General features: G+C 44.3%; 1 protein-coding gene across 3 annotated transcripts in view; it reads left to right on the plus strand.

Moving 5' to 3' along the window:
* HADH (hydroxyacyl-CoA dehydrogenase) overlaps positions 1-26311 on the plus strand; it is a 47580-nt gene extending 21269 nt beyond the window's left edge. The window contains exons 2-9 of one of the 3 annotated variants that reach the window (XM_027103469.1): positions 2201-2329; positions 3431-3588; positions 10150-10276; positions 14111-14200; positions 18838-18910; positions 24368-24484; positions 25462-25613; positions 25884-26311. In XM_027103469.1, coding sequence (XP_026959270.1) covers positions 2201-2329; positions 3431-3588; positions 10150-10276; positions 14111-14200; positions 18838-18910; positions 24368-24484; positions 25462-25580 — 813 coding nt within the window. In that variant the 3' untranslated portion in view covers positions 25581-25613; positions 25884-26311. Of the gene's footprint in view, positions 1-2200; positions 2330-3430; positions 3589-10149; positions 10277-14110; positions 14201-18837; positions 18911-24367; positions 24485-25461 lie in introns of all 3 variants that reach the window. The other 2 variants (XM_027103471.1, XM_027103470.1) reach the window with 2 other exon arrangements.
* Positions 26312-26618: the final 307 nt, after the last annotated feature.

The following is a 26618-nucleotide window of genomic DNA, read 5'->3' on the forward strand; positions in this document are numbered from 1 at the left end:
AGGAAAAGGATATAGAACAGAACCAGCAAAGGGAAAAGGCGTGTGGGACAAAGTCTAGAGGAAATCAGGTGCCAGCTTCTCAAGTCGTCTCCCAGTGAACTCAAACAGGACACACTTAATTCCTCTAGCAGCACGTTGTGACAGCACATGTGAAATGTTGTCTACTAGGGATGCTCACTAGAGACCCAGAGCCCAGGATTTTTATTGGGGCTGGTCACATAGGCACCCTCCTCCTGGCAAGCACCAGAATTTCAGACTCTCAGAAGGAAAGCAGTTGTGAGTGTAAACCATATTGCACAGTTTAGATACCGCGAGCAGGAACCCTCTCCAAATGTATGTTTCCAGACACCAGCCAAGAGCCTTTCTAAAGAAAACAGTCTCACAGTGTGGTCTTTCCTGCACAGTTTCTAAACTTGCTCTTGCTTTTTTAGTTTGAATTTACTGAATTGGAGGTTCAGATTTGTGTCCAGTGATTTGAGGTGTTGGCAAGATGGGCCTTGGTCTGTTGTTACTTAGGGAGAAACCTGGTCTGGACTGATGTGTGTTTAGCTTTCAGGGTGTTATTTTACTTTGACCTGCTGCTGCCTGCAGCCTGTGTTTGTGCCGACAGGGCAAGTTTGCTTCTTTCCTCTGTTTTTTTATCAAGATAACTCATTCCGTTACCCCCATTGCCCTGCTGTGGTTGTCAGGCCTTCGGATCCTGGCAGTGTTTCCTTTTCTCGGTTCCAGTCTCTGGGGCGCTGGCGGTGCTTATGCGGCCTACAGGCCCCGCAGGCTCAGACTCGCAGTCCTAAGTGCAGCGTTCTCAGGGAGACGCTGTTGTTAATTAACTTCCATCTAAAACCTGTCTTATCGTTTTTAGAAGTGTTCCTTGGAAATCTTTCTTTGGGATATGAACCTTTTTTCCTTTGCATTTTTCTCTTCTGTTTCTTTCTTTTCCTCTTTGGTTTTCAACTTTGAGTTTTTAGTTGCCTGGTTTCCAGAATCACATCATGATGGTGGTTTAGAATTACTCTTTACTGTCATCTCTGGGCAGGTTTGTTTCTGCTAACCTGCCCCTCTTTTACGTACCACTGGTCCACAGATGTTCCAAAGCCAGTGGTTCTGTGGGGTCTCTCCAGACCGAGAGGCATCTCAGTTGTGCTGTTATCTTGCATCATTGATGTTTGTTTTAGGCTATATGTGTCCTATTACTTATGGCTTGAACTGAGTATAACACCTACCTGTAATATGAAATAAAAAATGTATCTACCTTTTCCACAGTTTTTGCCAAAGCTGTTGGCAAACTGTGATGAAGTTGGTAGGGCTTGACTTGTCATTGATTGTGGCTAAACTAGGCTGGCTCCATGTGAACTTGGGGCAGCTTCACTAAACGTATCCTCAGGATTTAACCAAGATGGGCAAGGGGACGGGAGGGGAATTTTCCTTTTAAATTGGTTGATGACAAGACCTAGTTTCCTGGGAGTCTTATCACTAATTAGCCCTTGGGGACATGAGTCTTTTTGCCACCATTGTTAAAGTCTTACCCATTGCTGACTTAAGGACTGCAGCAGAGATGAGCCACGGGTCAATCTGCACAAGCTGGGCCAGCTCTAAGGAAGCAAGGTGGTTGGGGAGGGAGTAGGTGCTCTGTGAATGGGCTGTTGAACACTTGGGATAGGACTGGTGCAACTGAGGAGCTGAGTTTTTAATTTTACTTAATTTCAGTTAATTTAAATAGTCCTGTGTGGCTAGTGGCTTCTGTGTTGGACAGCGCAGCCTGGGGTAGTGGTTACAGTGTGGCCTTCGGAACCTTGATTCAGATCCCAGCTCTGCGGCCTACCTATTGTGTGACCATGGGCACATTTCTTAACCTTGTAAGGTTGTTTGGAGAATTGTCATCGTGTTAAGGGTTTAGAGCAGTGCCTGGGAAGAAGTAAGAAGTGTGTATTTAATTACTGTTGGCTTATTATGTTTATTCGGTATTTTGAGTAGAATGGTGTTAGAGTTCATGTAGAATATGAAACTTTACTGTTTCTTTGTTTTTGTTTTGAGCCACGCCACACGGCTTGTAGGATCTTAGTTCCCCAACCAGGGATTGAACCCCAGTGGTGAAAGCGCTGAGTCCTAACCACTGGACCACCAGGGAATTCCCATCTACTGTTTTTTTTTTTTTTTTTAACTTTTATGTTTTCTTGCTTTTTTTTTTTTTTTGCTCCAGGTTGCTGCAGCAACTGGCCACACAGTAGTGTTGGTGGACCAAACAGAGGACATCCTGGCAAAATCTAGAAAGGGAATTGAGGAAAGCCTTCGGAAAGTGGCGAAGAAGAAGTTTGCAGAAAACCCCAAGGTAATTTCTTGTCGTCCATGTCCTCAAGACCAGTCCTCTGACCACTTCACATTTGTGAGGGTGCTCTCGCCTTTGCTTGCTTTTTCAATTTGTTTGAATTGAAACCTTAGGCCAGTATAATAGGCCTAACTTTAGGCCAGTATAATAACGTAATCACTAAATAGTCCATGAGAAATATTGGGGTTAAATAAAATTAATTTTACCTGTTTCTTTTCGCTTGTTAAAATGCAACCAGTAGACATTTTAAATCACCTGTCGTCTTGCGTTATATTTCTGTTGAATGGCTCTGAGAGTTGTTTATTTCCTGATGACTTTGGATGCCTTTAGCTGATTGTGACCATTTTGAATCCTCACGGGCAAATGACATTTTGAAGTAAAATGGCAGCTGATAGGGGCACTGTCTGCTTCTGCCCTGACTGAGGTCTCTTTGTGGAAACCTGGAGGCACAAATGAGGAAAAGACAGGACTGTGAGCTCTTTTAGAGCAGAGACTGTGTCTGGCGTGCTTCTGAACCACCCGTTGCCGGCACGTGATGGGCGATCATTATTTGACGAGCGACTGCTGAGTTCAGCTTTCTTATTCCTCGCTCCTGCCCTTACTGGGCTCTTCCCTGCCTCCTACTAGAGGGGTATAGTCAGCACCACCCCTCAGACTCATGGATGGGGCTGAGCTCAGCCTTTACCCTTTTCCGGAAGACAAATTACAGGCTTCCAAGAAGCCCGTCATGGAACAGTACATGGCTGGCTGGCTGTTCACTCGGAACAGATAGAACAGGCCAACACAGGTGCTGTGAACAAACAGTTTAGTGACTGGAGCAGAGCTGACTAAGAGCTTCAAAGATTATGACTGACACACGACAGTGTGCTGACCAGCAGTTGGGATTGTGCACAGGCTGATTCTTGCCCTGGTGTCCAGAAGTATATTGAGATGCTGTCTGCCCTAAGAAGAAACGTAGGGAGTTTTATTTCTCCTAATTTCAGGACACATTCAGGTTGTGTCTGGGGTATCCTCGCCCTCCTCTCTCCTCTCGCCTTAGCAGCAAGTCACACACCATTTTCTAGTGAGCCCAGTGACTGTTCTCTTCTTACTCCACTGCATTAGGCTGGCGATGAGTTCATGGAGAAGACCCTGAGCAGCATATTGACCAGCATGGACGCAGCATCCGTGGTCCACAGCACAGACCTGGTGGTGGAGGCCATTGTAGAGAATCTGAGCGTGAAGAGCGAGCTCTTCAAGAGGCTGGACAAGTTTGCTTCCGAGTACGTGATCTCTGGGAGATCTTGTAGGGTCTGGGGGCTTCCTCCTGGGCGCTTGGGCTTTTCTCCTGGGAAAGAGTCTTCTGACACTAAGACTTTTTATTACCCTACAGCTGTTTCTAGAAGAGCTGACACTGTTTCCTTTGTTCTCCATCCTCCACCCCCAGTTTGCTTCCCGAGGCTTGGGCTGCCCTCATCTGATCCTTGTCCCCAAATTAGGGTGGAATTTCCCATGTGAAATGGAGGGCCCATCCAGGGACAGGCCTTCATCTCTTGCAGCGTCTTTGTCTTGGGCCCTCCCAGGCCAGAGGATGGAGGCACTCGGACATGTCCTTAAATGTCTGCTGAACAACCTCAGAGCAGTTTGGTGTGTCCCCTCTTTTGGGTAGAACCAACAGAATGATGTAATTGAAGGGACTGCTTCTCTGTCTACACAGTTTTCGAGGACCCTCCTGCTTTGAGCTTTCTGTGGGTTAAATCACAACACTCTTGGGAGCCTTTAAGGAGCACTGAGTTCTTACCCAGCTTCCTGGCAAAGGGTGGGAGAAGAGAGCCAGCCTCATGCAGGTCAGGCACAGGGCTGCCGGGCTCAGGACTATCTGCAGTGTCAGCAAGCTGTGCACATGTGCAGCTCTAGTTCTGCGTGTGGCTCTTGGTGATACTGACACCTGATGTATTCATTCATGCTCTTCTTGTGGTTTGCCTGGCCACGCTTCACCCTTCTTGGTTGGGACTCAAAGTCAAATAAGATTATATGACAACAGTAATTCTTAGGCAGCCACCAGTGAGCACCGGCTAAAGAGAAACACTTGCATACCAGGCTGCTGGGTTGTCAGCCCTTAGAGCTCTATGGTCTGGTGGCTGGAGAGGCCCTGTCCTGACAAAGAGGAGAGGCCTGTCTTTCTGTCACCTGTGTGTCACTCTGCTGACGAGCATGCTTATGTGCTTTACACGGGCATTTAGGGGCTGCAGCACCATCTACAGAAACAGAAGGCTGTCTTGGTAGGGGCGTTGACTCCCAAGTCAGCGGGGAGCCCTCTGAGTCAGTGAAACACCCACCCCCAGAAAAGGGAGTATTGTCAAGCAGTTTGGTCTTTATTGGAATGTTGGTCATTCCCTCGTGACAGTGACGGGTCTGACTGCCCTCTTTTGTCAGCGTCGAGTAAGGGAAGGACTGTTAGGGGAAAGTCAGGTGGCCTGGGGCCTGGTGCCAGGCCCCCCCGCCCCCACTTCCCTCTCTGACCTTGGACAGTCATGAACCCCTTCTGGCCCTCAGTTTTATCATCTGTAATTTGAGTTCAGGAGTTAGGGGTAAATAATTTCCAAGACCTTCCCAGTCCTAACTCTAAGACTAGTTGCCCTGTCCGTGAAATAGGGGTAGTGGTACCTATTGCACAGGGTTGTTTGGGAAACTCGTGTAACTCAGCTCACATTTCCGGAGAGCTTCTGTATGTCAGGCACTATACTAGCCTCTTTCACCTAAGTTTATGTAATAAAACAGATGTGACACGTGACAGGACCAGTAGTAGGCACGCCGTAGATGTGACTTTGCTTCTGGCCCCAGCCATCCTTCTCCACACTCTCGTCTTCATTTTAGATCACCGCCTTTATTGAATGTTTGCTGAATTGTTGTTGTTGTGTTTTTTTTTATTGATAAAACAGCTTGATTGAGATACTTTACTGCTTAGTTTTGCAGTTAGATCCTTATAATGGGAGACGAAAATATATTCTAGTGATAAAGATCCACTTGGAAGCCCTGATAAAACAGTTGCATCCTGGAAGAGAGCACAAATTCCCTAGCTGCAGTATAAGACATGCAGATGAAAAGCTTCCTTAGGGCCCATGGCCCACCCCAGCTGAGTCCTGGCTCCCCCCTTTCGACAAAGCATGGGCTCTCCTCCACCACAGTCCACCACCTCCTCTAGTCTTCTTCACACCTGGGGGTGTTGCCAGTGACCATCATGCTTGTGCTGTTGATTTTCTGTTAGTGCATTTCAGAGGAAAGTTTTTTGGTACGTGAATATCAGAAAGGGAAAAACAAAAGATGGTCCTAGAGAGTCAAGTGTTTCAAGGAAAATGTGAGAGTGTGCTTTTTTGTGGAAGATAATGTGTACATATATCGTGTTTGTCTTGAAGGAAGGCAGTGTGAGACACTGTTAGTAGCAGAGCCAGCCTGGCCGATTGGGAGAGGTGGCGGTGGAGGTCTGTCGGCAGGAGACATCTTTCTCCTTCTGGTAATATGTGTGCTGGGAATGTCCTGGGTTGGAGACACTCGGCACTGGGCCCTGATGTACAGTCTTCCTTCTGTATCTGTCGGGGTTGGTTCCAGGACCCCCTGGGAATACGAAAATCTGAGGATGCTCGAGTCCCTTACATAAAGTGTTGTAGTATTTGCATGTAATCTACGCAATCCCCCATATACTTTAAATCATCTCTAGATTACTTATAATATCTGATACAATGTAAATGCTATGTAGACTTCCCTGGCAGTCCAGTGGTTAAGACTTTGCCTTCCAGTGCAGGGGGTGCAGGTTCGATCCCTGGTCAGGGAGCTAAGATCCCACATGCCTCGCGGACCAAAAAAAACCAAAACACATGAACAGCAGAAGCAGTATTGTAATAAATTCAGTAAAGACTTTTTAAAAAATGGTCCACATCAATGTAAATGCTATGTAAATCACAAGCAAGTCCAAGTTTCGCTTTTTGGAATTTTTTTTTTTGGAATATTTTTGATCCGAGTTGGCGGAACCTGTGGATCCTGAGGGCCGACTGTAACTTCATTGTTTGACGAAACGTGCTCTCCAGTCAGTGTGCCTTTGTTTCCCCTTTTTGCAGATGAGTTGCCCTTCAAATGTCCTATAAAAAGGTGCCACACTCATCAAAGATGAGTGTGTAACCCTCACCTTTGAGATAGCCCTTTCTTTTCTTAAGGGTGGTGTGGAACCCCTGCTAGCACAGCCTTGGGTTGTGGAGACCCTGCTGCTGTGCTTCAGGGCATGTCAGCCACTCCTTGTTACTGCAGAGGGTCTCCTTGCCTTCTGTGATGGGGGATGGTTTATATTATGTGACAGGATAATTTATATTATTTTCCCCAGACCAAAAAGCAAGAAACTTTGAAAACTAGAATTTTAAACCTTAAAAAAAGTCTTTTTATTTTTTTAAACGACAGGCCCCTCCAGCTGGCATTTAAGTTGGCCAACTTAGAAGTTGTTTGAGAAAGGTCAGTGTTCTTGTGCTGTAAAGGTGAAATGCTGTTTATGTCAGAGAGTGTTCTGCCTGTGCTTTCCTCTAAGAGTTTTATAGTGTCCAGTCTTACATTTAGGTCTTTAATCCATTTTGAGTTTATTTTTGTGTATGGTGTTAGGGTGTATTCTAATTTCATTGTTTTGGGGTTTTTTTTGCAGTCATTTTTGTGTGCTTTTATTTATTTTTTTAATGGACTAGATTGAGAATCTGCTTTATTTTTTTTGTGGTTTTTTTTATACAGCAGCTTCTTATCTATTTTTTTAATAGCATCTTGCTTTATATTGATTTCTTTATAATTTTCTTTTTTTTAATTTTATTTATTTTTATACAGCAGGTTCTTATTAGTCATCCATTTTATACACATCAGTGTATACATGTCAATCCCAATCTCCCAATTCATCACACCACCACCCCCACCCCACCACCCCCACCACTTTCCCCCTTTGGTGTCCATACATTTGTTCTGTACATCTGTGTCTCTATTTCTGCCTTGCAAACCGGTTCATCTGTACCATTTTTCTAGATTCCACATATATGTGTTAATACACGATATTTGTTTTTCTCTTTCTGACTTACTTCACTCTGTGTGACACACTCTAGGTCCATCCGCATCTCTACAGATGACCCAGTTTCATTCCTTTTTATGGCTGAGTAATATTCCATTGTATGTACCACATCTTCTTTATCCATTTGTCTGTCGATGGGCATTTAGGTTGCTTCCATGACTTGGCTGTTGTAGATAGTGCTGCAGTGAACATTGGAGTGCATGTGTCTTTTTGAATTATGGTTTTCTCTGGGTATATATATGCCCAGTAGTGGAATTGCTGGGATGTGGTCTAATTTCATTCTTTTACATGTAGCTGTCCAGTTTTCCCAGCACCACTTATTAAAGAGACTGTCTTTTCTCCGTTGTATATTCTTGCATCCTTTGTCATAGATTACGTGACCACAGATACATGAGTTTATCTCTGGACTTTCTATCCTGTTCCATTGATCTGTAAATCACAGCAAGATCTTTTTCAGTCCACCTACTAGAGTAATGAAAATTAAAACGAAAATAAACAAATGGGACCTGATGAAACTTAAAAGCTTTTACACAGCAAAGGAAACTGTAAACAAAATGAAAAGACAACCCTCAGAATGGGAAAAAATATTTGCAAATGAAGCAACCGACAAGGGATTAATCTCCAAAATATACAAACAGCTCATTCAGCTCAGTATCAAAAAAATACCAACCCAGTCAAAAAATGGGTGGAAGATCTAAGTAGACATTTCTCCAGAGAAGACATACAGATGGTTAAAAAATGCATGAAAAGATGCTCAACATCACTAATTATTAGAGAATTGCACATCAAAACTACAATGAGGTATCACCGCATACGGGTCAGAATGACCATCGTCAAAAAAATCCACAAACAATAAATGCTCAAGAGGGTGTGGGGAAAAGGGAACCCTCCTACACTGTTGGTGGGAATGTACACTGGTACAGCCACTATGGAGAACAGTATGGAGGTTCCTTAAAAAACTAAAAATAGAACTACCATATGATCCAGCAATCCCACTCCTGGCCATATATCCAGAGAAAACCTTAATTCAAAAAGATACATGCACCCCAATGTTCATTGCAGCACTATTCACAATAGCCAACACATGGAAGCAACCTGAATGCCCATCAACAGAGGAATAGATAAAGAAGATGTGGTTCATATATACAATGGAATATTAGTCAGCCATAAAAAAGGATGAAATAATGCCATTTGCAGCAACATGGATGGACCTAGAGATTGTCATACTGAGTGAAGTCAGAGAAAGACAAATATGATATCACTTATATGTAGAATCTAAAGAAAGGCTACAAATGAACTTATCTACAAAACAGAAATAGAGTTACAGATGTCGAAAATACACTTATGGTTATGGGGTGGGGGAGTAAGGGGCAAGGAGGGATAAATTGGAAGATTGGGACTGACACATACACACTGCTATATATAAAATAGAAAACTAATAAGGACCTACTGTGTAGCACTGGGAACTCTACTCAATACTCTGTAATGGCCTATATGGGAAAAGAATCTAAAAAAGAGTGGGTATACATATATGTATGACTGATTTACTTTGCTGTGCACCTGAAACTAACACAATATTGTAAATCAACTATACCCCAACAAAAATTTTTTAAAAAAAGTGAAGTGCTTTCCTGGGCTGAGCACACGAAGGGTCCTCCTTCAGCCTCTGGTAGCCACTACCTAGCACACCAGCTGCTTTCACCTCACTCTTCTCTCCTCTTCCCAAATTACTAGTTTCTTCTCCCTTCCCTTCTCCTTCCCACTTGCCCCTGATTTCAGGCAGATTGTAGTATTGCCTTTTGAGCAAGCAGGAACCCCCCAGTCTGGTCGTAAGGAACCACTCCCCTTCCTGCGCTGTGACCAGGCTCCTGTGGTTGTACTTAGCATTAGGCCATTTTGTGTACATTTATCCACGAGGTGGTGCTGTAGGAAAGCTCGTAAGTCTTGCCTGTCTCTTTAAATATTTGCCTGTCCTGCCTTTGGCACCCCACTTTACTGAGGTCTTAAAAAATTAAATTGGGTTTAAGTCAGTATGGATTTTTTAAATTAATAATTTAATATTTTATATACTCAAAAGAAGATGGTACTGCTTTTTTAAGGAGATTTTATAATAATAAGAATGCCTTGAACTACATTTATCATGTGTATACGTGTATCCTTCCTTCCCCAAGTCTACTAGTATAACCTTAAAACTTCTTTTGGACCATGTTGGTTTTTTTCTGTTTTCATTTGAATTCCCAGTCAATGGAAAAGTAAAGCTTTTCACTTGAGGGGAAAAGATTGTAGTTCATGTTTATGTCAGATGTTTCTTGTTAAGGATTCAGGTGTTTCTTCACAGTTTTTTGCTTATTTTGAGTGTGATGCATCCTGTTTTTCCTTAGTCTTTGTTCACTTGGAGTTTCATCTTGTGACTGACGTTGTTGCCTCCTTTTGTTTCTCACATACTGTGTGAATTAAATAATGCAAGTAGCCAGGAGAAATTTTGCTCCCTAAAATTAAGGAAGGTTTGGTAAAGACTACGTAGGCTTTTGGAACAGGTAACTTCTGAATTTAAAATTTCAAAATTTAAATGAAACAGGTCACTGATTCCAGCCTCTTGTGTGAAGCTGTGTCTTTTCCCTGATTTCCTCTAGGGTCAGGAAAGGACAGGACCTGGACAGTAAGCAGTCACCTTGTGTGTTGCACCTGAGAGGAGTCCTGACTTTCCAAAGATGGGACTCATTTCAATACTCTACTGTCTTTCTCTCCACAGACACACAATCTTTGCCAGCAACACTTCCTCTTTGCAGATCACAAGCATAGCCAATGCCACCACCAGACAGGACCGATTTGCCGGGCTCCATTTCTTCAACCCAGTGCCCCTGATGAAACTTGTGGAGGTCAGTGGGTGTCTGCTTGTGCGTACGTGCTTTTGCCCTGCCAACCCTCAGCCCTGCTTCTGTGAGTCACATCCTCCCTGCCACTGGGGATTGCACTGGATAGATTTTAGTGGCAGGGTGGAGGGTTGTCCTTGTGCTTGGGTTTCTCTGGCCAGACTCTCCTTTCAGAGCCAAAGGAAGAAACAGCACCTAATATCTAGGAAGGCCCCTGTGCTTTGTTTCTTTGCAGCCCTGCGTTCTGACCAGTGATGTCCAGGAGGGCTGTTAACTTTGTGGAATGTCACTTACTTGTTTGTGCCATAGCTGATAGGTAGTGTAGAGAGAGGCATCAGACTGGGAAGGCAGCACTAAAGACCACTAGCTTGATGAGACCACGGAGGGGAGAGCCACCCATGTTCATATTGTCTTGTCCAGGTCAGTTTGTCTAGGCTGGATGTGGAATTCTATTAGAAGCTTGGTTTCCCACAGGAGCCGCTGTAATATGCCCTGACCACTGTTCCCGGGGTGAATTCAGCCCCAGGTAACAGGACCTTGATATTGTCACCAGGGGAGGCACAGCTCCCGTGTGTTATAATCAGACCTATTAAAGCAGCTAGTGGGAAGCAGCCGCATAGCACAGGGAGATCAGCTCGGTGCTTTGTGACCACCTAGAGGCGTGGGATAGGGAGGGTGGGGGGGAGGGAGACGCAAGAGGGAGGGGATACGGGGATATATGTATATGTAAAGCTGATTCACTTTGTTATACAGCAGAAACTAGCACACCATTGTAAAGCAATTATACTCCAATAAAGGTGTTAAAAAAAAATTAAAAAGCAGCTTCCAGTAGCCTTGAACCTCCCGACCTCAAACCTGGGAGGTGGAGGAAAGTGGCCAGGGAGGGCTGCCAGCGATCCTGTTTGGGCTGCTTCTGCTTGCTTGCTTGGAGTCTTAGATACCAGGGAGGTGGAGTCACTGTAGATAATTTGCACCTGAAATGTGGCAACTTGCCATTAATAGGGGGGCTCATTACAGGATCTGAGGAGCAGCTGCTATTAAAGTAGCATTTGTGCTGAGGCTGCGGAGTTACTGCCATGCGCGAAGCGTGGGGCTGTGGATCCAGGCAGGCCTCCGGAGACTGGCCCGGGCTCCCTGGGCACGCGGTGGGGTCTTTTTCTCCACTGCTGCCTTCTCCTCCAGGCCCCTTCCCCTCCCGTGTCCCCTCCCCCTACAACATAAGCATTAGCATCTAGTTTAAGGGTGACTACGTTTTCTTACAGTTCTCTTTCAAGGACGACTCTGACCCATCTTGCAATAGGAATTATCTGTTCCACTAACATTGCTTCTTAGTTTCTTCCAATTTACTGCCAACCCCTAAGGCTGTTTTTGAAGAAGTTAAGGAATGAAAGGGAGGGGCACAGGGAATTAGAAGAAACAGCATTTCTCCTTATACAAAAAAGAGCAAGGAAGTGGAATGGAATTTTCAGCATTTCAGTACTTAGGGACTAATTACTTTTTTGGTTACCATATCATGCACATAATGTGTTTCGAAGATACAGACAAATTTTGTAGATTTACTTCAAACTCTAATACTGTTTTCAACTGCATTCATCTGATAATGTCCATCTGTGTCTTTGGAAATAATGGCACCTTGATTGTTAACAGTTAATGCTTGGCAAGTGTTAACATTTTCTAGAAAGTGTTTTCCAAAAGTGCTCTTCTTTATGCAACTTTTATTCTTTAACTTGAGCATTCATGTATGTGTTGCTGGTGGTAAGCACCACAATGAACCATAAGTTGAGTGGCTCTTCTTTCCTTGGGGCTGGGCTCAATTGATGTGTGTATATGTATATTTTTTCAGACCCTGTGTTGGAACAGAATATATGTAGCACATTGCTATTTGTTGAATGAATGAGTAAATATGCATCCCTCCTGTTAAAAAAAAAACAAAAACTATAGTATTGACTCCTTTAAGCCAACAGATTATTTTTTTAAACTCCATAATTAGCAGCCCTTGTCCTAGCTCAATCTATACGGTTCTGATGGAGGTGGTTTTATACCTCCTCTTGAATAATTCTCCTATTGCTGTTTGATTTGTGATGCCTGCAGAGCAGTTTCTGGCCCATCTCATCCCATTCCTCAACCCCATCTTCATGGTGCTTTTTTCTGTTTCCACTCATTTACTTCCCTTAGTGCCATAACGTAGCCCCACACCCCAAGCTGTGATCACATTAAAACATGAATGATAATGATTCTCTTCATTTATATAGAGCTTTTCATCCTGCACAGACACTAGCTCGTTACACCATATAGCCCTCTTAAAAGAGGGAGGATGTGTCAAATGTCATCATCCCAATTTCATATAAGAAAGGTGAGGCACAGAGGGTAGATTTGACTTGCCTAGGCTCATATAAAGGGTCTGATGTAGAAGCCAAGCCTGTTTGCTTTGACTCTTGTTGAAGTCCTTTAACTGGCATTTAAATTGTATATTTAATTTATATACATTTTTAGTTTAAATTCATCTGGGTCTCTCTCCATTTGCTGAAATCTAATTGCTGACAACGCCTGAGAGTTGACTGCCAGGTGCGGCCCTTGGTGCTGACTTCTGTAGAGCCCAGCAGCCACTGTGAGGAGGGTAGCAGTCATACTCTGGCAGTGCACCTCATAGAGAAGGTCAGGAGGACAGCCAGGGGCCTTCCTGAGGCGCCTGGCAGGTGGCAGGCCCCAGCCATTGGCTGGTGTTTGCTGGTTATGAAAGCCTTCCACTGGGATGAGCCTGTCCTGAGGCAAATGGAGCTGTTGGGCTTTGGGGCATCTGTGTGGGAGAGGGCGCAGTAATGGGGGGATTACTCATCTCAGAGTCCACAGGACCTGGGTGACCTGAGTGCACCTCTGTTTTCCTGAGGCTCCTTCTCATCTGTATGCTAAGAGAAGGTGTGACTTCATGCAGAGTACTTTAAGGGCAGTTGTTACACTCTAGTAGACTTCCAGTTACCTCCCTGAAATAATTAACAGTAGCAAGTAAAACCCTAATAAAAGCCAGCATTTACTGAGCACTTCAGCCCTCGTAGGAGCTGCCCTTAATGCTTTACTTCCTAATCTAATTCCATCCTCACCTTAACTCCTTGAGGTAGGTAGAGTGGTTTAAATGTCATTTCAATTTCAAGAAACATTCCCAGGCTCACAGAGCCAGTAAGTGGTGTGATTGGTATTTGAACCCAGGTCTGTCTCAGTGACAAAACCTGTAGAACTCTCCTGCACACACACACACACACACACACACACGTATGGTTTTTTTAAAATATATTTATTTATTATTTTTGGCTGCGTTGGGTCTTCATTGCTGCGCGCGGACTTTCTCTAGCTGCGGTGAGCAGGGGCTACTCTTTGTTGCGGTGTGCGGGCTTCTCATTGCGGTGGTGTCTCTTGTTGCGGAGCACGGGCTCTAGGCCCGTGGGCTTCAGCAGTTGCAGCACACGGGCTCAGTCGTTGTGGCTCACGGGCTGTAGAGTGCAGGCTCAGTAGTTGTGGCGCACGGGCTTAACTGCTCTGTGGCATGTGGGATCTTCCCAGACCAGGGCTCGAACCCATGTCCCCTACATTGGCAGGCGATTCTTAACCACTGCACCACCAGGGAAGTCCCCACATTTATATTTTAAGCCTTGATTTTGTGTGTTCTGCCGTAGTCCACTATCTTAAAGTGGACGTTTTGTTTCTGGCTTGAAATCCTTCTAATCTGAAACTCAAATTATCTTTGTCACCTGTGTGGCAATATTTGATCAGTGTTTCCTTGAACTGTTCTGTTGAGATTGTTTGCTGACTTTCTGATTATAACTCTCCTCTGCTTTACGTTTCCAGGTCATTAAAACACCAATGACCAGCCAGAAGACCTTTGAATCTCTGGTAGACTTCAGCAAAACGCTGGGAAAGCATCCTGTTGCTTGCAAGGTAGAGTATGGATAGCTTGGTAAGGCCGGGGGGTGACTTTTCTCAGAACCTGACTTATTCCAGGTAGTACTCTTCCATAGTAGGATGATGTGGGACGTGGGCCACTTTTGCTGCAGGCCTGTCCGCAGGCTGTAAAGAGCAAGTTGCATCTAGCCGTGCTCAAGGCCATCAGGTGGATAGTCTGCGATCCAAATGGAGCCACGGCTTCAGCTAAATCAAAAACTCGGATTTCTCTCTGGGTCTTGACTTTTGTCTCTTGATGAGTGGTTGTGTTTCCATCAGTGGTTTTTGTTACCCCATCAGCTTCGGCTTCTTCTGGGCCCTGAGGAAACAGAACCCTGTGTGTCAGGCACAGCCTGGTGGCACATGAATCCTGAACAGAAAACTGGGCCTTCCCTTTTGGAAAGAACACTGCAGGTGATTAGGGAAATGGTGTGAGGGAGGTAGAGCCCACCTCAACCAAGGTAGCAGAAAATGAAGCTGTTTCTCAGTGGAATGTTGCTTATGATTTTGTTTGTGTTGTTTTGTTTTTCAGTAAGAAGTGTGGTGGGCGGAAAGCTTGCCTCCGGCCTTTTTCCCCTTTCTTGAGATACCTGGTATTATATGTAAAATTATCCCCAGGTGCTGTCACCTACTTTGGGTTGATTACCCTCAGTCTCTCCATTTGCTGTAGTTCCTCTTTAGTTCCCCCCAGATTTAGGGCTGCACTTCTTCATGACTTGGCCGTTTTTCTGAAAGGACAATTGTGTCACAGAATTCCATTACAGATTTTTATAAATATGTTATCTACTTTTTTGACCATAATCATTTTATTTAAAAAAATTATTTTTAAACAATTTTAAAAGGTTACTTTCCATTTACAGTTACTACAAAATATTGGCTATATTCCCCGTATTGTACAATACATCCTTGAGCCTACCTGATACCCAGTAGTTTGTATCTCCCATTCTCCCACCCCTGTATTAACCTGTCCCCACCCCATGGTAACCACTAGTTTGTTCTCTGTTACTGTGAGTCTGCTTCTTTTTTGTTCTATTTACTAGTTTGTTGTATTTTTTAGATTCCACATGTAAGTGATATCATACAGTATTTGTCTTTCTCTGTCTGACTTCACGTAGCATATTGCCCTCCAAGTCCATCCATGTTGCTGCAAATGGCAAAATTTCATTGTTTCTTATGGCTGAGCAGTATTGCATTGTATATATATCATGTCTGCTTAAGCCAGTTGTCTGTTGATGGGCACTTGGGTTGTTTCCATGTCATGGTTATTGTAAATAGTGCTGCTCTGAATATTGGGGTGCATGTATCTTTTCGAAGTAGTGTTTTTGTTTTTTCGGATATATATCCAGGAGTGGAATTGCTGGTTGACTGTAATCTTTTAAATACCATTGTGGTTCTTCTCATACCATAGTTTTGCTTTCTAAAATAGTCTCAAGTTTGAACTCAAACTTCAAATATTGTATTAACCCATGAAAACTCAAATTGTTCATGAATCATCTGAATCAGTCATCTGTCGATGTGGACCCCAATAGTCTTCCACATGCCAGTCCCCCCAGTGGAGGTCTGTAGTGTTATATTAGGGAATCTCATTTTTTAACACTCATTATTTTGGTTTAGTTTTATGGTTTTAAATATTTTGGATTAAAAAAAATCACATTAATAACCAGAGGGTATGGTTGCACTTTTTCTTACCAGTTGATGCTTTTTTGTGGCAGAAAGTAGTCATAATGTTAGAAAGGGCATCAGCCTGCAGCAGATCAAAAGCCAGGTATGAAAATGGAGGTGCGGGAACAAGCCAGGGATGGTCTTCAGCAGCACAGTCATTAATGCATGGAGAGTGATGATTCATTCTTCCATCAGACTGGCCATGGCAGATGCAGGCCTGGCAACTCTGGTCTCATAAAATTGCCCTTGTTACATCTCTTTTTAGGTGATACCTTAGGGCTTCTGGGGAGTCTTTCGGGGTCAGTTATTCAAGCTCTTGCTGAGGCACCCAGACGACAGAAGGCAATCACATAGAACAAGGGTCAGCAAACTTTTCTGCCAAGGGCCAGATAGTAATATTTTAGAGCTTATGGTCTCTGTTGCAACTACTCGATTCTGCTGCATGGACCATGCCAGCAGAGAAGTGTGGCTGTGTTCCACTAAAACTTTATTTACAACTGGATTTGGCCTGCAGGATTGTAGCTTACCAACACCCGACACAGAAGAATGGCATGAATGTGCCTGAAATGTGTCTTTCGTCCTAGTAGGACTTCACAGGGAAAGTGTGGTGTGAAAAGGTTAAGGCCATGGACTCTGGAGCCAGCCTGCCTGGGTTCACATCCTGGTTTTGGCACTTATTAGATGTGTAACCTTGGGCAAGTCACTTAACCTCTCTGTGCCTCAGTATCCTCTACCTCACGTAGAGGTAATAATAGTACTTGTCTCACAGGGTTATCATGAGGAATAAATGAATTAATATTTGTAAAGTACTTAGAACAAACAATACCTGGTATGTAATAAATACAGTAAAGTATATTTAATAAATATATGTGTATGAAAAATGTAAGGTGTATGATTATATAAAATTAAATTGCTTAATTAAAGGACTGTGTCTCTTTACATTCTACTGAGAGTATCACTCTGCATCCTCAGCAGCATTGAATATTATAATGGGGAAAAAACCTCTTGCCAGTAGTCTTACTGGCAACATGCTATTTTGTTCTAATGAATATTTCTTCAAATATTTTGTGAGTTTTAGCATGTTTTCCTTATTGAGTTCCATGAGCTCTTTATGTAAATGATTTTAAAACTCCATATATTATATATGGAGAAAATATTTTTCCCAGGCTGCTTTCTGATTTCTAACCTTGTATATGGTGTGCTTCATGTATTCAGGTACCCTACCCCATCCTGAATTTCTACAATAAACTTTTTGAAGTTGAAAAGCATTTTTGCCCTAGTTATTTAAAAAAGTTTTTTTATTAGAGTATAGTTGATTTACAACGTTTCATTAGTTTCCGCTGTACAGCAAAGTGTATCAGTTATACCTATATCCACTTTTTTAGATTCTTTTCCCATATAGGTCATTACAGAGTATTGAGAAGAGTTCCCTGTGCTATACAGTAGGTCCTTATTAATTACGTATTTTATATATAGTAGTGTGTATTTGTCAGTCCCAGTCTCCCAATTTATCACCCCCCCAACTTTCCCCTGGTAACCATAAGTTTGTTTTCTACACTTGTGACTCTTTCTGTTTTGTAAATAAGTTCATTTGTACCACTGTTTTAGATTTCACATATAAGCAATATCATGATATTTGTCTTTCTCTGTCTGACTTATTTCTCTCGGTATGAGATTCTCTAGGTCCATCCATGGTGCTGCAAATGGCATTATTCCTTTCTTTTTTTCTAGCTGAGTAATATCCCATTGTATATATGTACCACATCTTCTTTATCCATTCATCCGTCGATGGACATTTAAGTGCTTCCATGCCCTAGTTATTAAATCAACATGGTTATATTAATATAGTCTTGGTTAAAGTGATAAAGCTCTTTTGTGCATCTCTGTATTCCTGGGAGATGGGGTAGGCATGGTTTCAGCTTGTCCAGGGTGAAAGGAGCTACAAATCCTGTGGCTATGGTGTGCAGTCTGGTGAGTTGGAAGAGTAATGCAGGAGGCTGGGCGTCTTTAATTCAGATGTTTCTGGAGTGTCCAGTGTGTGCTTGAAACGGGACACAAGACCTGGGGCGAGGGTGCAGATTTCTTCCTGCAGGAGGATCACAGCCTTTTGTTAAAAGAGCGGGCTCCATTTACTTAGTGGAAATCAACTTCACATAAATACCACCAAAAAGTTAACCAACCCAGCCTGCCCCACAAGCTTCCAAAAGAGATCAGTAGGTAGAATCCAGACCCCATACTAGGCCTCCAGGAGAGATGGTTAAGCATTTTAATGAGGGGGGAAATGAAGAAAGGATGTGCAGTACAAGGAGTCATCAGGGTAGAGAGTCTTCCGTAGTGAGCTGTGAAAGGCCATCGATCTGTTAGCATCTGCTTGTTTGCCCCGGCACCTGTCCCCAGTTCCACCATCCTGTGCTGTGCGCTGGAGCCTGAGAAAATCCTGAGCAGCCGGGAGGTCGTGCTCCTACAAGGAGTGTTCAAGGTGGACTGTTACTTTTTCTAGACTCCTAGAAGGGATGTGGGAGAGAAGAGGAATAAAAGGACTACCATTTGAGGGGAGGGCTGTATGCACAGCATTTTATGTGTTCTGATTTATCTTCACAGCCTGTGAGGTGGAAGTTACTATTCCCATTTCACAGATGATGAAACTGAGATTCAGAATGATGCAAAGTCAGAGAATATTAGAATTCGAGCCCACATCTGCCTGCCCCCAAAGCCATGCTCTTTCTAGTGACCTTATCTGCCTTTATTTCAGGGTCCGTGCAGTAGGGGCTTCTGGAGTACTATAATTGTTGGATAAACTGTCATGTGAGATAGAAGTGAGACTGTCTTGGTACCTTAAGACATTTTGAAAATGTATAGCTTGATAAATGTGGGTAACAGTCCAGGGTGAGAAGGAGTGATCTGGTGACTTTACAAAAGATAAAGTTCACGGAAATTTCATTTGTCTACTGTTTTTCTCTCTCCTCTGACAGGATACTCCTGGGTTTATTGTGAACCGTCTCCTGGTGCCGTACCTCATGGAAGCAGTCAGGCTGTATGAACGAGGTAGCTGTCCTGACCCAGGCTGGGTGCAGCGAGTCTGGGAGTTCTCCCGCAGGGTCTGTGGGAAGGGATGGGCCATGAGGTGTAGGGGAGGAGCTTCTGTTTTCTGGCTCTGTGGATCAGCCTGACCCTGGGCCCCCGTGCCTCTGTCACTGTGCTCCCAGGCCACCCTGGATTCCCTCTGAGGTGGCTCTGGGACAGCCCCCCCACTACAGTCCCAGCCAGAGCAATCATAGGCCAACACGGATTTATATCCTGGATCTCTGGTTAAAGGGTTTATTGCTTAAAATAATAATCATGATGATGATGATGATGATGTAGATATAAAAATCACAGGGCTAGGAAACCTTTAAAATTCCCTAAAGTTCTAAAATTGTGACAGGAGAAGGGAAACGAGTAACAAGGCTGTTGTGTGACAAGGAATGTTAACAGCCTTGTCCATCCTTACTGAGTGATGTTATGATGCCTTTTTTTTTTAACCTTAAGAATGGTCTGAAATGGTTTTTTCTCAATACTTTGTTAATTGACAAAGAATCATTTTCCCTGTTGCAGAAGTAGACTTGGGACATGGTCCAAGGTTATAAAATGTCATGTATCCTCCTGCCTGCCTTACCTACCGCATTTCTGGAAAGGTAACTATCATGTCTGCTTCAAAGGCAAACAGGCCTTAATAGGACTGGATGAAAAGCAAGTGTAATTGTTTTCAATTACTTCATTTACAAATGCTTGCTCCTGAGAATGTCATTTTTGAAATAAAACATTTATACTAGCTCTTCCAGAGAGATGAAAGCATATTTTCTTCCTCAATATCTGCTTTAAATATTAAAACTTTTCTCTGTGTTTTATGGAGGCATTTGCCTCACTTTTGCTCCAAGATCAAACCAACACTTCTGTGTTTATCTATCAACAAATATGCCTAATTACACCTCAAAGACAGCATGAAGCATTTTGCCCTACTTTGAAAGGCAGTTTTTTTTGTAATGTAATGTTTTAGAATATAGCATGTGGGTGATCCACCTCGTAATGGTGTCTTTCTCACTGAAACATGCTGTCACTTTGATATATTTTCAACTGAACCATGTATCTGGTTGTAAGTTGAAAGTCATTTTCTTATCTTCTACTTTCCTCTTACCAGCAGTGGTCCTTTTCTAAACAGATGGAATCCCTTTAACCTTCACCATCACTAGCCACCTGGGAGGTAGAATTTGGAGGGGAGTCTGACCCCACAGGGGAAGTACTCTTACTTTGCCCTTGGCGGCGCCCTCAGTACCCTGGAGGTGCTGGGGGTCATGTCTGGCTGCTGTTTCCCAGGAAGCCACACTATGGTCTGGACTCCTCACACCTCAGGCTTCTTACCATGTCCGTTCTGCCACCTCAAGGTTCTGCCCTCATTCAGCCAGCGCAGGGGGTGCTCACATGCACGCCTGCCACCCCGCCTCTGTTAGCCTGCTCTGAGTGGCTGGCAGAACTGCATCCGTTCTTCTTTGAAACCTGAAGGCATTCTGGATTATCCTCTCTCGCTGCCATGTCTTTTCATTTGTCACTTTGGATTCCTCCCTGTCATCCCAGTCTCCCTGTGCCGGTCAGCCTGCCTTTAGTGAGGTTCCCCCAGGCAGCAAAGGATTTCCCGTTACCTTGTGTCTTTTCCAAACTGGTCTCCTCAAGTATTGTGTTGTCCAGGAGGGTGAGGAGACAGTGCGTGCAGTGCCGCCACCCCCACCCCCACCCCGGGCAGCAGAGTCAAGCCATAAAGGCAGTTCAGCCCAGCCTTTTACAAACTCATTGTGAAGAATTTCTCTGGATGACACTGTCTTGGTCAGCTTGGGCTGCCATAAAAAATACAGCAATATAGATTGGGTGGCATATAAATGACAGAAATATAATTCTCGCAGTTCTGGAGGCTAAAGTCCAAATTGAGGGTGCCAGCATGATTGGGTATCTGTGCGAGCCCTCTTCTGGTTGTAGACTGCCTCCCATGGCAGAGAGCAGAGAGAGGAAACAGGCTCTCTTATGACTCTGAGAAGAGCACTGATCCCATTCATGGGAGCTCTACCCTTGTGACTCTTCTAATCCTAATTCCTACAAGACCCCACCTCCTTATACCATCGCATTGGGGGGTAGTATTTCAACGTGAATTTTGGGTCCCTTACAAACGCTTTTGGTATTCCCGAGGTAAGTGTGCCACTCAGACAGGTTGGCAGAATGCTGGTTTGAGCGGTAGAGGGTCGTCAGAAGGATGTGTGGGGCGTTAGAACAGAGAATCAGCTCCGTCGTTGTCCACTCGGGCCTCCTGGGCAGCTGAGCGTCTTTTCAGTGCACAGGCCCCCAGCAGCGCTTCCGTCAACTGCCTGTGGAGTCTAGCTGCGCTTCACCGCCCCCATCGCTGCTCTCTGGTGCTGGGAGCCTCCTTGCTTCTGCCGTGCCTTCCTCCCCAGTGCCCTGCAGCTTCTGTCCTCTCTCCTTCGTTGCTCTCATTATTCCCACTGTAACCGAGGCCTGATTGGTGGGCTTGGTCACCCTCGCCCCTGGGGGTCCGGGCTCTCTCTGCAGACCTTTGAGCAGGCTGGTGCCTGGAACAGACAGCTGCCCCCGTCAGATGCCACTGTGACAGGGTCCACTCTGGCAGCGTGGTGGGGCTGCATGGTTAGCTCTTCTCGGGTGACGCCCTGGGAGTGTCGTGAGCCTGTTCCCCAGGCACTGTGTGACATCCTGCTCACACTGTCCCTCCCCCGCCCAAGACGTGTTCAGTGGTTCCATTGTAGCCTACCAAATACGGTGCCCTCACCAGGGGGCCTTCTTTCTCCTCACCCTCTGCCTTCCTGTCATCACCCCACACCTTACTCCCAGCTTCTCACAAGGCCCCACTGCACTGTCCCCAGCGCTCCAGGCTGGATGTGATCTGTGTTGTCGTAACTCTCTGTACACTTTGCTTCTCCTTCGGGGCATGTGCTACTCTCTTCCCTGCCGCACGGCATGTGTCTCTCTTCTCCTACTGTACTCTTGTCTTCTGCGGCAGTATTTGGGTCCCCATCTTCATACCCCGCAAAGTGCTTGTGTAGGACAGGCTTTAGGTAGCTGTTGATGAATAAAGGAATGGTGGCTGCACTGCGGTTCTGATCTCTTCGCTGTGACTCTGGTTTGTTGTTAATGCCAAGAATGGTCGGTAGGTGGTGCTGATGAGCCGGCAGAGGAAGCCTGTTGGGGCAGGTCCCAGGTTCTCAGGCCTGCAGAAGAGCTGGGAGTTCACTGAGGACGCCCTTCTTTGTTGTTCAGAGTTGGCGGCTCTTAGCTGGCGGTGGGGGTGGGTCCCATGAGCCTCCTAAGGTTGATGCTGAATTTTGTGTATACGTGCATTTTCTTTGGAGAAGGTGTCAGGTTCCAAGTGAAGTGCTTGATTCTAAAGAGTAGGAATTATTGGTCTAAAATTATTATTGGTTAAAATTATTGGTCTATACCACGTGTTGTTAACTCCCACTTGGCACACCGGTCTGTATTTTATTTCTCTCTCTTTTCTTTTTGCCTCTTTCACCCTGTGTTACTCAGAACAGAATTTTTAGAATTACAGTGACTTTGTAAAGCTTTTTAGATTTTTTTTCCATGATGTGCTGTGTCTTCATATTATTTCAATCAAGTGAGTCTCTGAATCTGGAATTACAGTTTTGACTCTAGGGTTTATTGTCTGTCTTGAATATTGATTTGATTAAATGGCTTTAGGTAAGTTGGAACCGTTATGCTATGAGATTTCTGTCCCCAGGGAGCCTATATTCTAATGAGGGGAGACAGCCTGTAGCGAATGAACCAATAGATAACATGTTAGGTTGTGATCAGTAATCCCCGAGAAAGATAAAGTCTAGGGGATGGCCGGAGTCCTAGCCTGGAGTCCTGACAGTTGCTAGTGTATATGCAGGGAGGAGGGGGAGGCTCTGATGCGGTGACACCTGAGCAGAGGTTCTGCGGATGGTGAGGACAGGTCACCAGTACAGGGAGCATCCTGGGCTGTCGTTGCAGCATTCTGGCCCGGACACCACGGAAACCTCGAAGTCTAATGAAATCCTCTCGGCATAATCCACTTATCAGCTGCCGGCTTCTTTCTCACTCCTGCCTTTGTACGTGCTGTTCCTGCTCCCTGGAATGCCCTTCCCTGCCCCTCCCTGAGATTCTCTTCAGGACTGCCAGGACCCGGGCCTGGGTGGCAGTTGTGGTGAAGTCGTGGCAGTATGAGTAAATCTCTCCGTGTTTGTGAGTCTTCATGAATCCTCAGCACTTGTCATGATGAAATTTGTGCTTTACACGTCTGAATCCTCCCATTATACTGTGAACACTGGAGTGCTTGTCTTGTTTTTCTTTGTCTCATTCCAAGTCTCTGGTGCCTGATACATAACAGATATAGACAAAAGTTGAATGAATGAGTGAATGAGGCTGCCTGATAAGGCTAATGTGTATGTGATCATTTTTGCTCTCTTATGGCCTGAAGCTCAAATCATGGTTCTCAGGATCCTCTGGTTGACTAATCAGTGGAGTACTGATAATGTCTCCTGTAAGAAATAATTGGTTGGTATTTTAATCATCTTGAACCGCCTTGAAATCCTTTGGCATTACCTTAGTACTTCATATGCTTTTAAAAATAGAGTCTTTATGCATGTTAAGTAGTTCTTGTTCCTCATGTCTAAAAATCTGAAATATTTAGGTTGTGAAATCTCTCAAGTCTTTTATAGCTTTTTAATTTTATTTAGCTTTGGTATAATTGACCATTTCTTTATGCTTTGGAACAAAATTCTAGATAGACACTTGTGACAGGCTAGTCCTGATTTTGGAGAAAGGGACCAGGTTGTTCTCTGTAAAGACCTCTGTGACCCAGGGACATTATGTGAAGGATAAAAACTCCAAGAAAAAAGCACTTGGCCCTTGACTCCTCAGCACACTTGCACACTTACATGGCAGTGCTCAGTCGGGTTTGGGCCTTCCTTTAAACATTATCGTGACTAAAGAGTTTGTGTGCATGTGATTCCAGAGGGATACTCATTACTTATAAAACCAGGAAATCTGGAAAAGAAAAATATACATATAATACATAGAAAAACAAAAAAAAGCCCATTTATCAATCAAAAACATGTCCTCGCTTTAAAGGATATTTTGGTAAGTTATTCCAGAGAGGGTGATTCCCAATCCATTAGAAAGTAACTAATGTTTCCAGGCCACTGGGGCCTTCTCTCTCCATGAACAAGGTTGCCGTGCTCTAGAATTCACCTCACAGAGTAACTTCGTGGAGTAGCTCTGAAAATCTTGTGACCTATTTGGCATTTACCTCTAAGAAAAATCTTACCTAAGCCAGAGTTCCTGACTCCAGATGTTTTTTGAATGTGCAAATATGTAAAATGCTAGTAATTCAGGGACTCAGCACGTGACCAGGAGGATTCTGGGAAGGATGGTGGTGACTCAGCACTGCCCTCTTCTGCGTAGGTGATGCGTCCAAGGAAGACATCGATACTGCTATGAAGCTGGGTGCTGGGTACCCCATGGGCCCATTCGAGCTTCTCGATTACGTTGGGCTGGATACTACGAAGTTCATCATGGACGGTAAGAATTGGAATTCTCTGTTGTCTGTCTTTAATTGAGTTGAGGTAGTCTCTCAACTATGAATTAAAGTATAATGCCTATTTAAACAGATAAGGAGTCTTAGTAGACCTTCCAAAGTCCTGCCCCACCAGCTTAAAGATTAAAGTGAAATGGCAGAAGGAAAAATGTGATTGCCTATTCTCCTCATAAGGCAACTTTTTTTTTAAACTTTTTATTTTGAAATAATTATAGATTCACAAGAAGTCTCAAATACAGCACAGACAGGGCCTGTGTACCCCTTTATATAGTTTCCCCCTGTGGTTCCATCTTATATCATAACCACAGTACAGTATCAAAGCCAGGAAATTGACATTGGTACACATTCTATCACATATGCTGATATGTGTAACCACTGCATTCAAGATGCACAGCCATTTAAAAAAGTGTATTCATTTTACTGTAGTGGCTCTGAAGACAGGTTTAAAATAGTAACCAAAATTGGGCTACCGAAGTTGAATGTACCTCATAATACCAAGTTGCACAAAGAATACTTACGGGAGGAGCAAGGAGGGCTCTGGTTTAAGCATGAACTTTTGAATTTTATGAGGGTACAAAATACCAGGGGCAGCAAATTCAGATTTGTTGAAAAGTCATTTCACTGTGTCACTGAGGGGTCCAGCCACCAGGTGAATGGGTTCTGTTTGTGACCCTGGACCTTTGGCATTAGCGATTCCCAGGAAGGGGTCGGATGAACGGGACGGCCATTGGTAGAGCTGGGCCTCGAGTGGCGCGGCCTGGTGGCAGCACACCCGCTTTAGGGCTCATGCTCAGCCTTCCTTCTGCCTCTGCCGTTTTGGCCCGAGTGACACCAAGCCTGTGGGGCTCTCCCACATCAGAGTAAGGACCCTTCTCCCCACACTCTGCCTCCAGACTTGCCCAGGAACGCCGAGACTTAAACCCAGCAGTTCATCCGAAGCTCTTTTCCCTCCTCTCAATAGGATGGCATGAAATGGATACAAAGAACCCCTTGTTTCAGTCCAGCCCATCCATGAATAAGCTGGTAGCAGAGAATAAGCTTGGCAAGAAGACTGGAGAAGGATATTACAAATACAAGTGATGCGCAGCTTCTCTGGCTCTGGGAAGAAGCCCCGTAAGCACATACCAACAGCTCCCCAAGTGCCCAGGGGAATGCTCTTTGGTCAGACGTTCCCTCACACAGCACAGTCTGTTCAATGTGCATTTTGATTGTAATCTATCTGAACTAATTATTTACAATAGTTACAGTAATAGCCGATTCCTCCATTGAGAACTAATTCCCTTTTTAAGTCTGTTTATTCATTTCTGTGTATTTTCTAAAAAGCTTTACACCTTAGGTGCCTTGGAGTAAACATTTATTTTGAACCTTGTCGTTTTTGTAAAGAGTGTCCTGAACCTGAACTCATTCACTTGTAACGAGAGCACCCTGTGTCCGTCGTTGCCACACGGGAGAGCCGCGAGCCGTTGCCTCGTCGTGGTGTGTCCGTGGAGGGCTGCGTGAGCAGCACCTGCATCTCGCCTTTACCAGAACATGTGCTGCCTGCAGCCTCAAGCCTTACCCTACTTCGGGCGTGACGTCAGGTGTCACGCCTCAATTCAGCTCATCATCGAGATGCTGCTTCTGGATTGGTGGGAATACCTCCATGTGTTTTGTTTTTGCAGGAAGAGGTTTCATTCACCTCTGAAATCTGAGTGGTTATTGTCTTTTTTTTTTCATGAGAAATAATTGCTGCAGATTGACTCTAATGAAATGCAGTCTTCTATTCTGTGAAAATTTGAATTCAAATAAACATGTAAAATTTAAAATCATAATATGCTTAAATGGTTATAAAAGTAAAGGTTGGTAATTTAGGCAGAAGCTGTGCCATGTTCCTTGGCCTGTAGTCACTTTTTTGAGTGGTAATGGAGGGGGAGGAGTGGCAGGAGAGGGTGTTCATGTACAACCTGCCTGCAGCTGTCACTCCAGATTTCTTACCCACAGAGCAAGAATAAGGGCACAGAAAACACTTTTTAAGGAACATCGGTTTCTTCTTTGCCAACAAAAAGAAACAGTGTAACATAAGCTTCTTTTAATCATTGGCTTGAGAAAGTGTCTTCCAAGATAGAATTTTGAAGCTGG

This window comes from Aethalodelphis obliquidens, unplaced genomic scaffold (genome assembly GCF_003676395.1).
Source record: "Aethalodelphis obliquidens isolate GAN/ISIS:26980383/991018 unplaced genomic scaffold, ASM367639v1 scaffold6, whole genome shotgun sequence".
Lineage (NCBI taxonomy): Eukaryota > Metazoa > Chordata > Mammalia > Artiodactyla > Delphinidae > Aethalodelphis > Aethalodelphis obliquidens.